At 42.4% G+C, this 17,766-nt stretch overlaps 1 protein-coding gene across 1 annotated transcript; it reads left to right on the top strand.

The window, feature by feature from the left end:
• The first annotated feature begins 595 nt into the window (after positions 1-595).
• On the top strand, positions 596-15,263 carry LOC142614892 (lysine histidine transporter 1-like). Its single transcript, XM_075787537.1, has 8 exons — positions 596-859; positions 1,182-1,339; positions 2,320-2,706; positions 14,066-14,459; positions 14,544-14,649; positions 14,747-14,838; positions 14,964-15,032; positions 15,128-15,263. The coding sequence occupies exons 1-8, from the start codon at positions 812-814 to the stop codon at positions 15,224-15,226; spliced, it is 1,353 nt and encodes a 450-aa protein (XP_075643652.1). The 5' UTR covers positions 596-811; the 3' UTR covers positions 15,227-15,263.
• The last annotated feature ends 2,503 nt before the right edge of the window (positions 15,264-17,766 follow it).

The raw sequence follows: 17,766 nt of genomic DNA, 5'->3' as shown, positions 1-17,766 counted from the left end.
AATGTGATATGATATAGTGTCTGTTTGGATACCTCTTATTACTGAAAATACTGTAACAAAATACTTTTTAACCATGAATAATATCGAGTGGGACCCAATTTTAAATTTTTTTTGCTAAATTTCGTATTTGCGGGTCTCGTGAGCAATGAATGGGACCCGCAGAAAAACGTCTAACACATCTTAAACTTGTTTTCAGCTCTATCCAAACTCACACATAGTATCCGTTTAGATACAAATTATTGCGTTTACGTTTCCACATTCACGTTTCAGCTTTTTTTTTTTTTTTTTTTTTGCGGCAGCTTTTCAACTTTTAAGGGACAGAGGCTACTGTTCATATCCTATACATGAACAGTAGCTGCAATAGTGGACTTTTTAGCCTTTTCAGCGCATCAGTGGATCCGTGTACTATTCACGAGACCACAAACTTCACTTTTAACAATTTTTTCATTAGAAAATAGGTCCCACGGCACTATTTACATATTTAAAAATTATTTTGTTACAATATTTTTAATTTTCAGTAATAAGTTCTATCCAAACAGACTAATAGTCTTACAAATAAATCTAAAAAAATGCTGAACTAGTCTTTAAAAAATTGTCATACCAAAATGCCACTGCAGTCACCTTCAAGAATCTCTCCCTCTAGGGTCTAGCCTGCAGGTTCCCTGGCGGACTTCTCTTGACATTGATCGACATTTTACGTAGTTCAAAATTTCAAATTGCTTAATTATTATTTATATTGTTCTTCCGTTCCTGTTGTATCTCTTTCATTTCATCCGCTCCAACAAAACCGCGCAGTGTTCTCAGTGCTACAATGGGCGATGAAGCAACTACAAATGGATATTCTAATAAAACCAGCAACGTAAGCCTATTTCTCTCTCTCTCTCTCTCAAGTTTAAAGCTAGCATTAATGGGGTTTTGTCCACACCCAGTAGGACTTAAATAGTTATAACCAGCATATCACATGATATGGAAATAACTAGAATGGATTGGAGAGCTTTGTGATCCTGCTTCTCAGTGCTTAAAATTGGGAAGATTTTCCATGCTTCAGTACGCAAGAAGAATGACGTATGTATCATGATGGAAATTTTTCTTTTCTTTCTTCTTAAAGGGTGGGGGTGGATTATTATTATTATTATTATTTGAGCTTTTGCTTAAGAGTTGTGATCATAAATCACATGCAGGTAGATGAAAATTTGCAGAGGCAGAAGGAAATCGACGAATGGCTTCCAATTACATCTTCCAGGAATGCAAAATGGTGGTACTCAGCTTTCCACAACGTCACTGCTATGGTTGGAGCCGGTGTCTTGGGTCTACCATCTGCCATGGCGAGTCTAGGATGGTATATATGTCTAAGACAAACCCAATATAGTTCTTCATGAGTATCATATTTTAAAACTGCCTCACTACTTTGTATATCACTATTATGTTACTGTTTGACAAGTATAGACTTAACTTACTAAAATGGTTGTAATAGAGTTTTTGTGACATAGAGCTTAAACTGAAAAGCTCTTTAATGTACCAAGTGATTTATTTAATCTTGTAAGAGTACGTGTGATATACTGAGTTAAATTCTACTTTTGAGATTAATTGTAAACACTTTTTTTTTTTTTTGTTTTAATCTAAGAAGCACAAATCCTTCAAAATCTTTGACATATCCTTGTCGAACACGCACAGGTCAAGACCACTTCCATATGTGCCCTCAAACAAGTTTAAAAAAACAAACACTTGAATACATCCTTCGAATTTAGATATGCCTTTTAAGATTATGATATTTGTTATTTATTTGAAAAAGTTAAATATATAAATATATAAATATATAAATATATATAAATATATATATATATATATATATATATATATATATATATATATATATATATATAAAAACTAAGTTTTCCACTTTGTTGCGTTCTGATTCTTCAAGAATTATTTTGTCGATTTTGTCGTTGTGTCCCATGTTGTGTTGTATCCAAGTCCACACTGCTTAAGATTTAATCCTAATAGTTTAGTTTTTATTCAAAAGTGAATGAAATCTTTATTTTTCTTATAGCATTTTTATAAAAATACTGAAGAATATCACAGCAGTCAGGCGGAAATTCTATTGCAGTACAATTTCTATATATGCATAGGATTTTATGAACTACTTGCAAGAGAAAATCTTGTTTAATTACGCAACCATTTTTGACAGTGTTTGAAATTAATTAACAAAGGTAACATTTCTGCTGAGGATACTTGCAATTCAGACTATTAGAGTACTTGTTTCTTTGCTCTGAAAGCAAGCTCTTGATCATTCCACTACCTTTTCATCTTCAATTTCAGGGGTCCTGGAGTAGTCATTCTGATACTCTCATGGGTAATCACTTTATATACTCTATGGCAAATGATTGAGATGCATGAAATGGTTCCTGGAAAACGGTTTGATAGATACCATGAGTTAGGTCAACATGCCTTTGGTGAAAAGCTCGGTCTGTGGATTGTGGTACCTCAACAGCTCATTTGCGAAGTAGGTGTGGACATTGTGTATATGGTCACAGGAGGAACATCACTGAAGAATATTCATGATTTAGCTTGCAAAAAAAACTGCAAATCAATCAAAACCACCTACTTTATCATGATATTTGCTTCAGTTCATTTTGTAATCTCCCACCTGCCGAACTTCAATTCCATCACCGGAATCTCTTTGGCTGCAGCAGTCATGTCTTTGAGGTAATCTTCAGTGCTCATAATTTAAAACAAAAGCTAGCTGTGGGGGGTAAAAAGATCTTAATAGGGATATGGGCCGTTGGGCCTTACTAAGGAAGGCCGACCTGCTCTTGGGTTTAGGGCTTGTTGGTACTTTAGGTCGGCCCATGCGCCGAGGATCCGAGGATCCAGCCGAGGATGTTTTTCCTGACTAACACCGCAGAACCCGGGACTTCATGGTACAGTTAGTGAATGACACGGTCAAGACCGTGGTTAAAGGGGGTGAACCCTTGAATGTCCTAGAAGCACCGATGTTGGGAAAGTGTCAAAAGTAAAGGTCGCTACCTCCACATTAAAGACACTCGCACCTACCACCCCGGCCGCATTAATGGGGAGGTGACACTCAGAATGGAAGGGAAACTTCTAGTTACTCGTTCAAAGGCACTAAGAAGAAATATCTAGCAAGGGAGGAGTTGGGCAACACGTGTATAAAGTATTAAAAAGAAGAGTATTTAAGGGGAGATCTAGAACGTAGAAACGAGGGGGACGGACTTTTTGTAACCTAAAAAGAAAAAGGACAAAGAGAGAGAGATAATATAAGAACGACTCTCGCCTACGTCCGAGGAGACCTATTTATATTACTTCGCCGTTTCCAAATACCGGCAATCTTTAGTTTGTCATTTAATCTTCACTCACTTCTAACCCGGGTTTCAAGCCCACTCTACAAATTTTTATTGTTTAAGGCTCATTGGCCCGAGCCCATAACTGTTTTGGGTCCAGGGTGCAATTGTGCACTTACAATTGGCGCCGTCTGTGGGGACCTAGTCTAGAAGTAGTAGGGATATTATGGGTTTAGGCTCTCACCATGCAGTCACAAGGATCACAACCGGAAGATCATTTCGAACGTCTTGAACATCTTAGGGATCGTGAGGGAAGCGTCCATACGAATACCCAGGGGCTAGCCATACTCGGAGGGGGTAGCACTACCCACTATGAGGGCTCTAAATCCATGCGGAAAGAAATTAATCGTTTGAAGAGGAAGTTACGCCGTGCTAAACGTAAGGTTTCCCCGTCCTCATCTAGTTCTTCCTTAGAAGGATAGGGGAGTTGGCTACAGCTTCAAGGTCATATTCCCCCACTAGCGCAACATCCTCCGGCGAGGAGGACGACCAATCAACTCGCGACGTAAGAAGCTTCGTTCTAGGGGCTTAGGCAACGATACCATGAGTAGAGCGTTGCACCAACTTCTCTAAATCTCCGTTTTCACGGAGGATTGAGAGGGGGAGGCTTCCCAGAGGTTCACCCAGCCCACCTTTACCATCTATAATGGCCGGACTGGTCCGGTGGAACACGTGAGTCACTTCAACCAAAGGATGGCAAAGGTGCACTCTCATAACGAGACTTTGATGTGTAAAGTCTTCCCTCCACTTGGGGACCTCGTGGCTACGAGATGGTTTAACGGTCTCAAATCGGGGTCCTGTGGGCTCGTTTGGGGAGTTAACTAGGGCATTTGCTTCGCGCTTCATCACGTGTAGCAGTAGTCCCTCGGCCATTGGATTCGTTGCTATCCATGGTTATGAAGGAAGGGGAGACACCGAAAGCATACTCCGACAGATCCGGGAGATGTTTAATGAAATAGATGGCGACTTTGATGAGGTGGCGCTTAATACCTTTAAGGTAGGCCTCCTCCTCGATCACGACCTAAGAAAGTCTTTGACGAAAAAGCCCGTCCGCAGCGTACGCCGTCTTATGGATCGTATTGATGAATATAAAAGGGTAGAGGAAGACCAAGCAAGCAAGGAAAAGGAAAGGAGAAGGTTATCCCGCAGGAGAGAAGGGATTTCGTGCCTGACAGATATCACAACAACAAACCGAGGAGGGATTACTCGGACAATCCGGCTCGGCAAAGACCAGCCGTCAGAATACCGTGTTCGAGAACCGGGCAGACGCTTATTAGAAAAAGTTCGTAAAGAGCCCTTTTTCGATGGCCCGGCAAGATGGCAGGGGGGACCCCGCGAGAAGAAATCAAAACCTTTTCTCGTACCATCAGATGTGGGCCACACTACCGAGAACCGGCTCGGACTTCGTGGAACCATTTAGAGCGAGCTCATCGGTGAGGGAAAGTTGAAGCAAAGATTTGTGTCACCACCGGGCAAGTGTGTCAAGTTGGTTCAAACAACCAGAGGAACAGCTTCATCTAGGCCAGCATTGGGAACAATTAATGTTATCTTTGCCGCACTGCAGGACCGGCTCAGTCCCACTAGGGTCATGGCGGTTTCCCAACCTCAAAGCCGAGGATGTGGGTGGCAGGTGCCGAAGAGATTAAAGAGCACTTTACTCGTTTTAGGTTTCTCCGAGGAGGATAAAATAGGACTATCCACCCCATGACGATGCTCTTGTGGTTACCCTCGTGATAGGGAATTATGATGTGAGAAGGGTGATGATAGATCAAGGCAGCGGTGCGATATCATGTACCCCGATCTATTTAAAGGACCGAGGTTGGAGTTGGAAGATTTAACTCCTTATGATTCTCCACTTATAAGCTTTCAAGGAAGGGCACGTTGTGCCGAAGGGACAAATCCGTCTACCCGTTCAATCCGGCACAGAAACGGTCGAGGTAGATTTCATTGTGGTTGACGCGTACTTCATATACACCATCCTTGCCGTGCCATGGCCGCACGCTTTGGGAGTCGTTTCTTCCACCTTACATGTTAAGGTGAAATTCCCCTCGGGAGCATGTTGAGGAAATCCTCGCAGCCAGGTGCAGTTGCTAGGCAATGCATATCGGCCGCGGTGCTTCGTCGCCGAAATGGAGTCATCAACCTTGCCCATCCAGGAGTCATAGCACTACCGCAGGCACCTCGGAGCGATGACGAGGATGCCAGGGTTCTGCGAGGAGTTAGAGAAGTTTAATAGCAGATGATCCGCAGAGGTTCTTCCAAGTTGGCATACTTTTGCCATACCAAGAGAAGATGGAGTTGTTGGAATTCTCGAAGGACAATATAGATGTCTTTGCGTGGGACCCTTCATGAGGCTCCGTGCGTAGATCCGAGCTTTATTTGTCATCGTTTAAACGTCAATCCGGCCATCGTTCCGAGGAGGCAGCCACCTCGGCGATCATCCCGAGAACATTCGAGGCCGTGAAGGAAGAGGTTCTTAAGCTCAAAAGGGCGGGGGCTATCAAAGAAGTTTTCTACCCCGAATGGTTGGCTCATACCGTTGTCGTTAAGAAGAAGAACGGCAAAGTGGAGAGTATGCGTAGACTTTATCGATCCGAACAAGGCCTGTCCTAAAGATTCGTTCCCAATGCCACGGATTGATCAGCTGGTAGATGCTCGTCGGACATCCTCGGATGAGTTTTTGGATGCCTTCCAGTGGTTACCACCAAATTCCCTTGGCGCTAGAAGATCGTGAGAAGACCGCTTTCATTACACCAACCGGGAACTATCATTATAAGGTCATGCCATTTGGGTTAAAAATGCGGGGCTACTTACCAAAGAATGATGACCCGAATGTTCGAGCAAAGAACCGGGGGAAAAATATAGAAGTATACGTGGATGATATGGTGGTGAAGAGTAAGACGGTACCTTCGCACATGACGATTTGGCCGACACCTTCCGGATGCCGAGGAAGTATAAGTTGCGCCTTAACGCCTCCAAGTTGTTCTTTTGGCGTGATCTCGGAAAGTTCCTAGGATATATGATCACTCGTGGGCACAGAGGTGAACCCAAGGCAGTCAAGGCTATTCGAATTTGCAGCCGCCTCGGAACCTAAAGGAGATTCGAAATTGACCTAATGATTGCGTTGAACGCATTTATTTCTCGATCAGCCGACCGGTGTCCTTTCTTTCGCTTGTTGAACAAGTGGAAAGGGTTTCAATGGACCGAGGATTGTGAGTCGCCTTTCCAATGCTTAAGCAATATCTTTCTCGGCCACCCATTTTATCTCGCCCGAGGTGGACGAGGTTTTATTTGCTTATCCGGCCGTGGCTATTCATGCGGTGAGTCTAGTTCTTATAAGGAATGAAAGTGGAGTGCGGAGGCCGGTCTACTATGTTAGTAAGTCCTTGAATGAGGCCGAGGTGCGCTATCCGTCCTTGGAAAAAGCGCTTTCCGGCGGTAGTCCACGCCACGCGTAAACTCCCTCACTATTTCCCTCATACTGTGGTTGTTTTGACCCGTTGCCTTCAAGGTCGTGTTGCGTAGTGCCGATTATTCGCGGGTGGCAAATGGGGAACCATCTTGGGAGCCTTTGATGTTAAATACAAGCCTCGCACCTCGGTGAAAGGTCGTGTCCTCGCCGATTTGGTGGCGTAGTTTGCCGAACCATTGTTAGAAGAAACTTCAAAGGAAGCACACATGGGTGAAAAATCATGGCGTGATCACACCGTATCTCCTCGGCTTGGAAAGTTTATGTGGATGGGGCTGCTAATCATAAAGGTTCGGCGTTGGACTTGTTCTAATGTCCCCTTGAAGGAATTGTCTTTGAAAAATCTTTGAGATTGGCCTTCTCGGCTACTAATAATGAGGCCGAGTATGAAGCGGTCTTGGTAGGCATGCAAATGGTACGTAAGATGGGTGGCAAGGAAATCCATTTGTTCTCGGACTCTCGCTTAGTAGTCGGCCAAGTCGTGGGTACCATGGAAGCCAGAGATTCCGTAATGCGGAATATTTGGCCCAGGGTCAAGCGTCGGCAGGCGAATTCGACTCCTTTGCCTTAGCTCATGTCTCTAGGAGTGGAAATACTCATGCATTCTTTGGCTACGTTGGCAACATCCTCGGCTCAAGGTCTACCAAGGGTTATTCTCGTTGAGGATTTGGTAGAACCTTCTCTTATAGTCGCTAACGCACCTCGCATCCATCTAATAAGGCTCGGTCCTAGTTGGATGGATTCGATCATATCTTTTCTCAAAAATGACATCCTTCCCGAAGACAAAGTTGAAGCAGAAAGGGTACGTCGAAAGGCGCCGCGTTTCCGGTGGTCCGAGGACCGAAGTTATACAAACGATCCTTTTCAGACCGTATTTTGCCGTGTGTACACCCCGAATCGACAGGAATCATTGCCGGAGGAATTGCATGAAGGAATTTGTGGGAGTCACACTCGGGGGAAGGTCCTTAGCCCATGCAGCCCCGACTCGTGGTTATTGGTGGCCTAATATGCAGAGGGAGGCTCGTGACTATGCCAAAATGTGATCAATGTCGAGATTCGCCCCTAATATCCACCAACCTCGAGGGGTTCTTAACCCCTCTCCAAACTTGGCCTTTCGCGCAATGGGGCTTGGACATTGTAGGGCCATTCCCGAGAGCCGCTCGGAAACAAAAGATGGTCGCTCGTAGGGACGTACTACTTCACTAAATGGGTCGAAGCCGAGCCCTTAGCCAATATCCGAGATGTTGATTCCAAGAAGTTTATTTGGAAGAATATTGTTACTAGATTTGGTATACCACATACTCTTATCTCGACAATGGCGTTCAATTTGACAAAGAACGCCTTTAGGCAAGATCGTGGTGACATACGGGCATCACAAATAGATACTCTACCCCTTATCCTCGAGGAAATGGAGGTGTGCCGAGGCCGTTAACAAGGTCATAGTCAACGGGCTCAAGAGGTTGGATGATGCGAAAGGCAGATGGGTAGAAGAGCTCCCTCATGTCCTGTGGACGTATCGGACCACACCGCGCGATCCACCGGAGAAACACCATTCTCCATGACTTATGGAGCCGAGGCGGTGATACCTTTGGAATCGGTTTTCCTACTCAAGACAAGTTCGTTTAGCCTGCAGAATAACGAGGGACTTCTAGGGAGAGATCTTGATTTACTTGAAGAACGGCGTGAGGCGGCTATGGTCCAAATGGCTTATTATCGCCAGGTAAGCTAAAACAAGGACATGATGCCCACGTGAAGCTAAGGCCACTTGCGCGGTGATCTTGTATTAAGGAAAGTTGTAGGCACTTCTAAGAACCCAGCATGGGGTAAGCTAGACCTAATCGGGAAGGCCCCTATCGCATTGTTTCAATAGCAGCATAGGGTCGTATAGGCTAGTTGACCCGGATGAACAAGTTGTACCACGTCCATGGAATGTAAATAATCTTAGAAGGTATTATTACTAATCAAATAAGCTTTTGTCAAGTAATGTTTCAAAGTTATGGCTAACTCTCGCATTTGAAGTTACAATTTTTAAAGAATCAAACGAAACTTGGTTAAGTGTCCTCGGACCACAAACCTTGTGGAAATTGCTGTCTTGTCATTTGTTAAACGTAACCTTAGTTATGCCGGGTCTTCGGACCTCCTACTTTGGGAAAATTAACATTTGAAGTTACAATTTTTAAGAATCAAACAAAACTTGCTGTTAAGTGCGGTCCTCGGACCACAAACCTTGTGGAAATTGATGTCCGTCATTTGTTAAACATGTAACCTTAGTTATGCCGGGTCTTCGGACCTCCTACTTTGGGAAAATTAACATTTGAAGTTACAATTTTTAAGAATCAAACAAAACTTGGTTAAGTGCGTCCTCGGACCACAAACCTTGTGGAAATTGATGTCTTGTCATTTGTTAAACAGAACCTTATTTATGCCGTGTCTTCGGACCTCCTACTTTGGGAAAATTAACATTTTAAGTTATAATTTTTAAGAATCAAACAGAAACTTGGTTAAGTGCATATTCTCGGACCACAAACCTTGTGGAAATTGATGTCTTGTCATTTACAGTTACAATTTTGAAGAATTAAACGAAAGATTGCTTAAGATTTATCTTCGGACTATGACTTTGATTAAACTTAACTTCTGATTGTGTCTGGATGTTAATACTCATCGTTTATTAACTCGGATCTTACGTCTTATATCTTTAAGTATTGAGCAAATTTGTGTAAGGAATGGTCCCTGATATTACATCCTACTAGAAACAGTGTTATGCATTATAAGGGCTTAATCGTTATATGAAGTCCTCTTTCCTTTTTAATCAAGGCATTGTTCAAACGTATTAACTATGTCATCTTGTATTAAATCTTTAGTGATATACGCGTGATTATGTGGAAGTTATGATTGTGCAAGCCTTCGAGTTAGATTTTTATACTCTGAGAAACTTTTGATATGACTTAATGGGAAACTTTTGTAATAAGTACAAAAAAAGAGTAAAGTAAAAACAGAGACAATCCAAGTGAAAAGTAAACGAAAGCGCTCTTCATTAATCAATTGAGTATGTATTACATATAATTCAAAAAAAAAAAAAAATGGAAAAAGAGAAGCCCTAAGCTAAAGTCCTATGCTGTTGGAGGAGGATCTTGCTGAGAGGTACTAGTGCCCTCGGTCTTTCTCAACTCCAGCTCAAAAGGAGTCATAATCTGCTTTCCTTTATCCACTGTCGTTGTTGAAAGGACGATGGGTTCCGCTGTCCGGCTTCAAGTCCTTCTCTCGCATCCACTCCTCCTTCCTTCTCTTTATTGGAACCGTTAAGGTTCTCGTAGGATCGTGAATTTGCGCTGGGACAATCGGAGGTAAGGGGGAAGAGTTGTGTCTCGTGGTAGGAGTAGCCGCAGGAGCCTCTTCAATCTCCTCGTATTTCTAGGGGAAGCCAAACGTTCTCGACTTCCTCAAATCCGAAGATCGAGGAACTCCGCTACGTTTAAAGCTTCCCCCATACTTTTGACGTATTCGCGGCATAAAGCCGCGAACTCCTCCGTCGCTCGCTGCGGTGGTGGCTACCCCTTCATCGAAACTTGCTCGCTTGCGCCTCGAAGAGAGAGTTGGAAGGAGCCGGCTTCTTCCTTCATCGCCGCCGCTTGCTTCTTAAGATCCGAGCACTCCCTTCGAGCTCGGGAGAGCTCTTCATCTCTTTCATGAAGGAGCTTGCGCCGTCCTTCTATTCGGGTCTTCATGGTCTTCAAGTTTGACTCGACCCCATTCTTCTCTCTCAAATTCTGCTACCTCCGAGGTCACTTCTCGTTCTCGGCAAGGGCCGTACCTAAGGTTTTCTCGCCGGCCTTATTTATTTCGAGCTCATTTCCGCCCGGCTACTTTCCGAGCGTCTTCAATAAACTTTTCAGCTACAAAGACCTCCTGAATAGCCCGTAACAAAGTATAATGGAGTTAGGAATAGCCGCAGCAAGCTTACTTATAAATATTGTTAAAAGGAGAAACACTTACCGCCGCTAAGTCTCTTTTTAGGGAAAGGAATAGTTGTGGCCGGCCCATCTTTTCCAAGGTCTCCATGTCCTTGGGCGGCGTACAGGCGTTCTGTGGCCTCGGCCAAGTGGTGGGCATGGCCTTGTTGAACCGCCCTTATACCGGATCGGCAGATATGGGAGCGCCGTCCAGCCTCAGCTCCTGGGACCAGTGGGTGCTCGGCGCACTCAGCCTCATCCCCGATTTCCCGGTTCGGGCTCGCCTGCCTTTGTCCTCGCCGGGGCCGGTGGGAGTTGTTGGCGTGGTTTCTTGGGGTCTTTAGTAGTTGTCCCCTCATCATCCCCCTTCCTCTTCTTCGGGATCCCCACGGCGCTTTGGCTCGAGGAGGAGGAGGAGGTAAGCCGGGGAACTCGGGACGTCCCCGTTTCTTTTTCGCCGCAACTTGTACCCCGTTGGTAAGGAGACCCTCCATTCGTCCCATGTCTTCTTCTTTGTCGTCCTCGGGAAGGGCAACTACAAACTCCCGCAATTCCGCAGGTCTCGGTGGCTTCTTCTTCCTCGTCTGGAAGTACCACAAACCGGTTCCCGTGAGGTCTTTCGGTGTCTTCGAGATGGAATTGATCTATCTCGTCGTCAAGTGTGTGTGAAGAAGACACCCGCTCTTCTCCGGAATGACGCTTGCTCAGTGAGTGCACGGCAAGGGGGGACCGGCGCACGCCCGGTTGTACGTAATGGTGTTAGGAGCGTTCGGGAGGTCACGGTCCGTCCAAAAATGGGACCGCGCTACGTTTATCCTCTTCGTCTTCTGGCCGCCCGCAATAATGACGTCCTCTCATCTCCCGGAAGTCTTTGGAAAGGGGGAGTACCTGGGAGAATAAGATGAGTAGCTCGGAGTTTCAGGGTTTCACTAACGAACACCTCGGAGCGAAGTACCGGTTTAGATCCGCGACGTTGGTGACTTAGACGAGGACGCACGTGTTGCTTATCTCGCAAAAGACATCAAACAAACAAACTTGGTCGATTTATATAGAAGTTTAACAAATTTAAGTAAGTGTGAATACGCATTTCTATGTGTATGTGTTAAGAGAAGTCGTGCTGTGGGGAGATTAATCCTATGGCGTCGCACTCGGATCGCCCCACTGAACTGGGCAGTGGAAGCCATCGTGCCAGTTCCCAGACACGATCAAGTAGTCGTCCTTCATGCCTTTGTTTGATTTGGGCAGACAGGAGATTAGCCTAACGGTACTGGACCGAGATTAGCCTAACGGTACTGGACCGAGATTAGCCTAACGGTACTGGACCGAGATTTCATGTAATAACCTACCTTAGAGAGTTTGTGGGACTCATATAGGAACACGACATCGTGCCATGTGAGGTTTAAACCCATCTGCTCGTTTAGAGCATCTACACTACCTAGAACTCTAAAGACGTTTGGAAGGCATTGGTCGGGGCACAACCGTGGTTGCGAAGATACTCCCTCATTACGGTTTCATTGGTGGGTCATCCCACCCTCTATGAAGGCTATCATAGGAATGATAACCTCTCCTTCTTTCCTAGAATCGGCCACCAAGGTTTCCGTCGGCAAGATTCTAACCCTACGTCGCCGGGAATATGGTATTTGGCTCTAAAGCCCTCCATCCCGCGGCGTATCCACTAGACACTTGAATTTTCCCATTACAAAAGACGATGACTAAACTCTAAAAGGGAGAGTGATTGTAGTGATAGCCGAGGACCGTATCCGAGGAGAAAAGGTCAAAGACTAGAGAGAGCAAGAACTTACAAAGTTGAAGCTACGGTTTCCACGGTTTTTACTATTACTCGTGAAGAATGATCGTTGTTGTTTTGATGGGATTGATCCCCGATGACTTAAATGAAAGCGCAAGTTCCCGAAGCGTCAGACGTGCGAAAAGGCGGCCTCGAAATTATGTCCGTCCCGCCTAAAATTTTGTGGAGTAATGAGAACCGTTGGATGCCCATCTCACCGTTGAACGTGGGGGACAAAGAGTAACTTACAATAAATGCGCGCGTTTTTGAAAATAAAACCGCCAAGTGTCATCTTCCGGGACGCGAAATGATTTCCACACGTGCCATCACTTATAAAGTGTGTGGAGCAGGCTCCTCGTCGTATCAAAACCCTATTTTTCTCCTCGGATGTCGAAAATTAGAGTTTTGAGGGGCTATTGTGGGGGGTAAAAAGATCTTAATAGGGATATGGGCCGTCGGGCCTTACTAAGGAAGGCCGACCGCTCTTGGGTTTAGGGCTTGTTGGTACTTTAGGTCGGCCCACGCGCCGAGGATCCAAGGATCTAGCCGAGGATGTTTTTCTCCTCGGACTAACACCTCGAGAACCCGGACTTCATGGTACATTGTGTTAGTGAATGACACTCAAGACTCGCGTGGTTAAAGTGGGGTGAACCCTTGAATGTCCTAGAAGCCCGATGTTGGGAAAGTGTCAAAAGTAAAGGCCGCTACCTCCACATTAAAGACCGCACCCACTACCCCGGCCGCATTAATGGGGAGGTGACACTTGAACGTGGAAGGGAAACTTCTGATCGTTCAAAGCGCACTAAGAAAAGAAATATCTAGGCTAAGGGAGGAGTTGGGGCAACACGCGTATAAAGTATTAAAAGAAGAGTATTTAAGGGGAGATCCAGAAATGCAATGAAATGAGGGACGGACTTTTTGTAACCTAAAAAGAAAAAGGACAAAGAGAGAGAGATAATATAAAGAATGCTCTCGCCTACGTCCGAGGAGACCTATTTATATTACTTCTTGCTGTTTCCAAATACTGGCAATCTTTAGTTTGTCATTTAATCTTCACTCACTTCTAACCTGGGTTTCAAGCCCACTCTCTACAAATTTTTATTGTTTAAGGCTCATTGGGCCTGAGCCCATAACTGTTCTTGGGTCCAGGTGCAATTGTGCACTTACACTAGCCTCTGGAGAAATCAGAGAGTACATAAGTTGGTCAGAGGAAGAAAATTTTGAACAGTCATTAAAAAGAACTAAGAAAGTGTAATGAGTTAAATGTTAATTGGCACTCTAATGAGTAATGACTGCTAAATTAGCAATGAAAAAGTATTAATGAGTTATAAAGAGATATCAAAATGCTAAGATGTAAAAGTAAACAAAACAATAACAATAACAAAGAAAACAAACATGCATTTTGGCAGAAGAGAAGTTCTACTGGAGGGCCGTTACATTTCAAACTTACATGTATTGTTAAAAAACAACCATGTTTGATATTGTGGTTGTCATGCAGTTACTCTACTATTGCCTGGACAGCTTCTGTCCACAAGGGTGTTCAGCAGGGTGTCAATTATAGCTACAAAGACTCAACCACATCAGGAAAAGTCTTAGACTTCTTCAATGCCTTGGGCACCATAGGTTTTGCATATGCAGGACACAATGTTGTTTTAGAGATCCAAGCAACAATTCCTTCTACACCTGAGAAACCATCTAAGGGGCCTATGTGGAAGGGAGCGGTTGTTGGCTATATTATTGTGGCCTTGTGCTACTTCCCAGTTGCTCTCATTGGATATTACGTGTTTGGCAACAATGTTGACAGTAACATCCTCAGCTCATTACAGAAACCTGAAGGGCTTATCATAGCAGCTAACGCGTTTGTCGTCATCCATGTTATTGGCAGCTATCAGGTATGCTTTCTACTAGCTCTTTTCTATTGACTAGCCACTAAATTGGCTGCTCATCAAGATTTTGCTTTTATTGTGTTAATGTAGATATATGCAATGCCGGTATTTGACATGATAGAATCTGTATTGGTAAAGAAAATGCATTTTAGACCCACAAGAATACTTCGGTTTACTGCAAGAACTGTATATGTTGGTAAGTAAAATCCCCTCCTCATCAGATATTGTGTTCCTAAACATGAAATAACATCCTCAGATTAGGTTTTATTCTCATAAGGTTTTCTGTCATTCAGCATTAACAATGTTTGTGGCCATTACCTTCCCTTTTTTTGGTGGTCTTCTGGGATTCTTTGGAGGATTTGCATTTGCACCTACAACATACTTTGTAAGCCTCATTCATCCCTCTAAAAACAAAAATGAAAAATTATGAATATGAGACTCTTATTCAATGGAATGCCTTACAACGAAGGATTCATAACAATGCTTACTCTTTCCTGTATCATTCTTCAGATCCCTTGTATCATGTGGCTTGCCGTCTACAAGCCAAAGATGTTTAGCTTATCTTGGTGTACCAACTGGGTATGTTCAATTCAGATAGTTCCTCCTTGTCTTTGTTGTATTTTGATTCGCTTTAAAGTTCGGAACAAGTACTTATTCAGCGTGCTTAATTTTAGATATGCATTATACTGGGCCTCCTGCTGATGATTCTAGCACCAATTGGAGGGCTTAGAGCCATCATACTTGACGCCAAGACCTACAAGTTCTACTCTTAAACCAAACTCAACACACCAAGAGAAGTCTGCTGCTGTTAAATCAAATAAATTATGTCATACACCAAGAGAAGTCTGCCACCATTAAATCAAATAAAGTTTGTCATATTACATTCATATGCATCATGTAATAATTTGCTTTAAAGCTCAGAACAAATACTTATTCAGCGTGCTTAATTTTAGATCTGCATTATGCTGGGCCTCCTGCTGATGATTCTAGCACCAATTGGAGGGCTAAGAGCCATCAAACTTGACTCCAAGACCTACACGTTCAACTCTTAAACCAAACTCAACACACCAAGAGAAGTCTGCTTCTGCTAAATCAAATAAATTATGTCATACACCAAGAGAAGTCTGCCACCATTAAATCAAATAAAGTTTGTCATATTACATTCATATGCATCCTGTAATAACCATTCTGTTCTTAGCATCAACGATGCAGATCTACGCATTATTTGTAATATTAGTATAAATATAGCAGAATACTTCCCTTGCCCTTAACAAGTGAGAGAGCAGACAATGTTTCTGTAATCACCAGCACCAAGGCAGTAGCTTGCCTGATAAAGGGATTGGGTGGGGATTAAGTAATATGCCCCTATGTTCGCCAAAGATTTGGACTACCTCCATTTCAATTGAAATAAAGAGGATCCTAGTTCTGCTAGCCCTTGGTCTATAATTAAAATTTAACTTCTTTTAAGTATATGCAAGTATCTTACCAAAACAAAAAAGATTCACAATTCTATTAGCTTATTTGTTTGGAAGTTATTCAAGTGGTATCCTGATTACAATGGTGATGGGATCCAAAAGAGTTAGATACAGTTCCTTGGGTACTATATCTAAGTTCTACCAAGTTAGTAAAAATGTGTGTACGCGTGTGTAGGCTTTCCTCACGTGTTCTAGGTTAATTTGGATTGGAATCCTTATTGTATTTGATGTTGTTTAATTCATTGGTTTTTGCATATTTTGCTGTTACAAATAGGATGAGATTTGTGGGGGTGAATTTTTGGACTAGTATAGAGGGGACTGATGATTGGTTGTGAACATTGTTAAAGGGAAATATATGTATTTGAAGACAGCAGTGTCACTATTTACCATCTCTTATTTGTTATTTCCAGATCCCCTGTGGAGGATACAAAAACCTTAATTCTATTTCAGATTTGGGTTTAACAATACTTAGATTTTGATGTCTCAAGAAAGTTAATACCTTTATATGTTAATTATAAGTCCAGAAATTATTGTTGGTAGGATTATCTCCTACAATTTAGGCAAGCTGACAAAGGAAATAGCTAAGTTAATACTATATTTTATACATTATGCATACACTCCAAATTGACACTTTCCAAACTACTTAAACCAATTGAAACGATTTCTTTTTTTTTAATAAAGTTTCAACTTATGGCGTCTAATTCTAATAATTGTACTATTTATCATTAGACCAAGAAATCAATAAGTTTTTTGTGTAAGCGAAGGGTTGAACCTAGGTCTTTTATTCAACCACAAAAAACTTTACTAGTTGAGTTAAGTAGAACTCACAATTAAAGTAATTATTGGTTCTTCTTAACTCCTCAAAAGTCAAAGAATTCAATCCAAAAGATAAAACTTGTGAACATTTTCATTTCATCCAAAATACCACATCAAAGATACAAAACTAGATTATTGAATATTTCTAGAATCTAGTCATAAACATACATTGATACATTGCTTGAAAAACAAAAACAAAAACTAATAATTTCCAAATTTTCTCATTCTTTCTCTAAAAAACTCAACCCAAAGATTGAAAATCCACAAAATACTAACATAAATAGCCATAACAACAACAATCCAAGATACCCAAACCGATATAGAAATAGCCATAACTCTATTTTGTGTTGAACACCAAACTTGTAGTCATTTTTTTGTATATGTATAAAGAAGTCATCCTAGGGTTTGCCAAATTTAAGGCCGGTGATTTTTTTTTTACTAAAGGAATAGAAAAATTAATTCTTATTTTATTAGTAGTTTCATTACTTTCATGTAAGGGTAGAATAGCCGCAGCATGTACTGTGATTAGGAGGGTTTTTTTTAGTGAAATTGGGAGATCCTTAATGTAAAAGTGATTATTCTACATAGTACCAGTCAAAAACACTACAACAAATCTGACTTTTTCAAGGGTCAAAACCCTTAAAAAATGTATTAATAAACCTTGAGAAAAACTATTTTGAGAATCCAATTGACCCATCATAACCTTTGAAACTTATACCATCAAAAAGAAAATTTTGAAGGCCTTCGTGGCACTTAAAACAAGTGTTCTATCTTAGTTTGAGGGACAAGAGACCCTTAAATAACCTTTTACCAAGGTTTAAAAGATTTACATTTACAACCCTTGATCAATTAGGTTATTTAAGGGGTCACTTGACCCTCAAAATTTTTTTTTTTTTTAAACCACAATTTTGCACAAAAACATATATATATATATATATACACACACACACAACAAAAAAATTCACAATTGTTGAGACTTGAGATGATATGCTGTGATATTGATGTATAGCAAAAGTGATATC

The sequence above is a fragment of the Castanea sativa genome, chromosome 1, assembly GCF_040712315.1.
Source record: "Castanea sativa cultivar Marrone di Chiusa Pesio chromosome 1, ASM4071231v1".
In the NCBI taxonomy this organism is placed as follows: Eukaryota; Viridiplantae; Streptophyta; class Magnoliopsida; order Fagales; family Fagaceae; genus Castanea; species Castanea sativa.
This window is presented reverse-complemented; position numbering and strand designations above follow the sequence as displayed.

Excerpts from the sequence above, each read along its gene's own strand:
- LOC142614892 (XM_075787537.1), top strand. The coding sequence starts at position 812 with ATGGGCGATGAAGCAACTACAAATGGATATTCTAATAAAACCAGCAAC. Across the intron at positions 2,707-14,065 it reads GCAGCAGTCATGTCTTTGAG|TTACTCTACTATTGCCTGGA; the intron begins GTAATCTTCAGT and ends GTTGTCATGCAG. Across the intron at positions 14,460-14,543 it reads ATGTTATTGGCAGCTATCAG|ATATATGCAATGCCGGTATT; the intron begins GTATGCTTTCTA and ends GTGTTAATGTAG.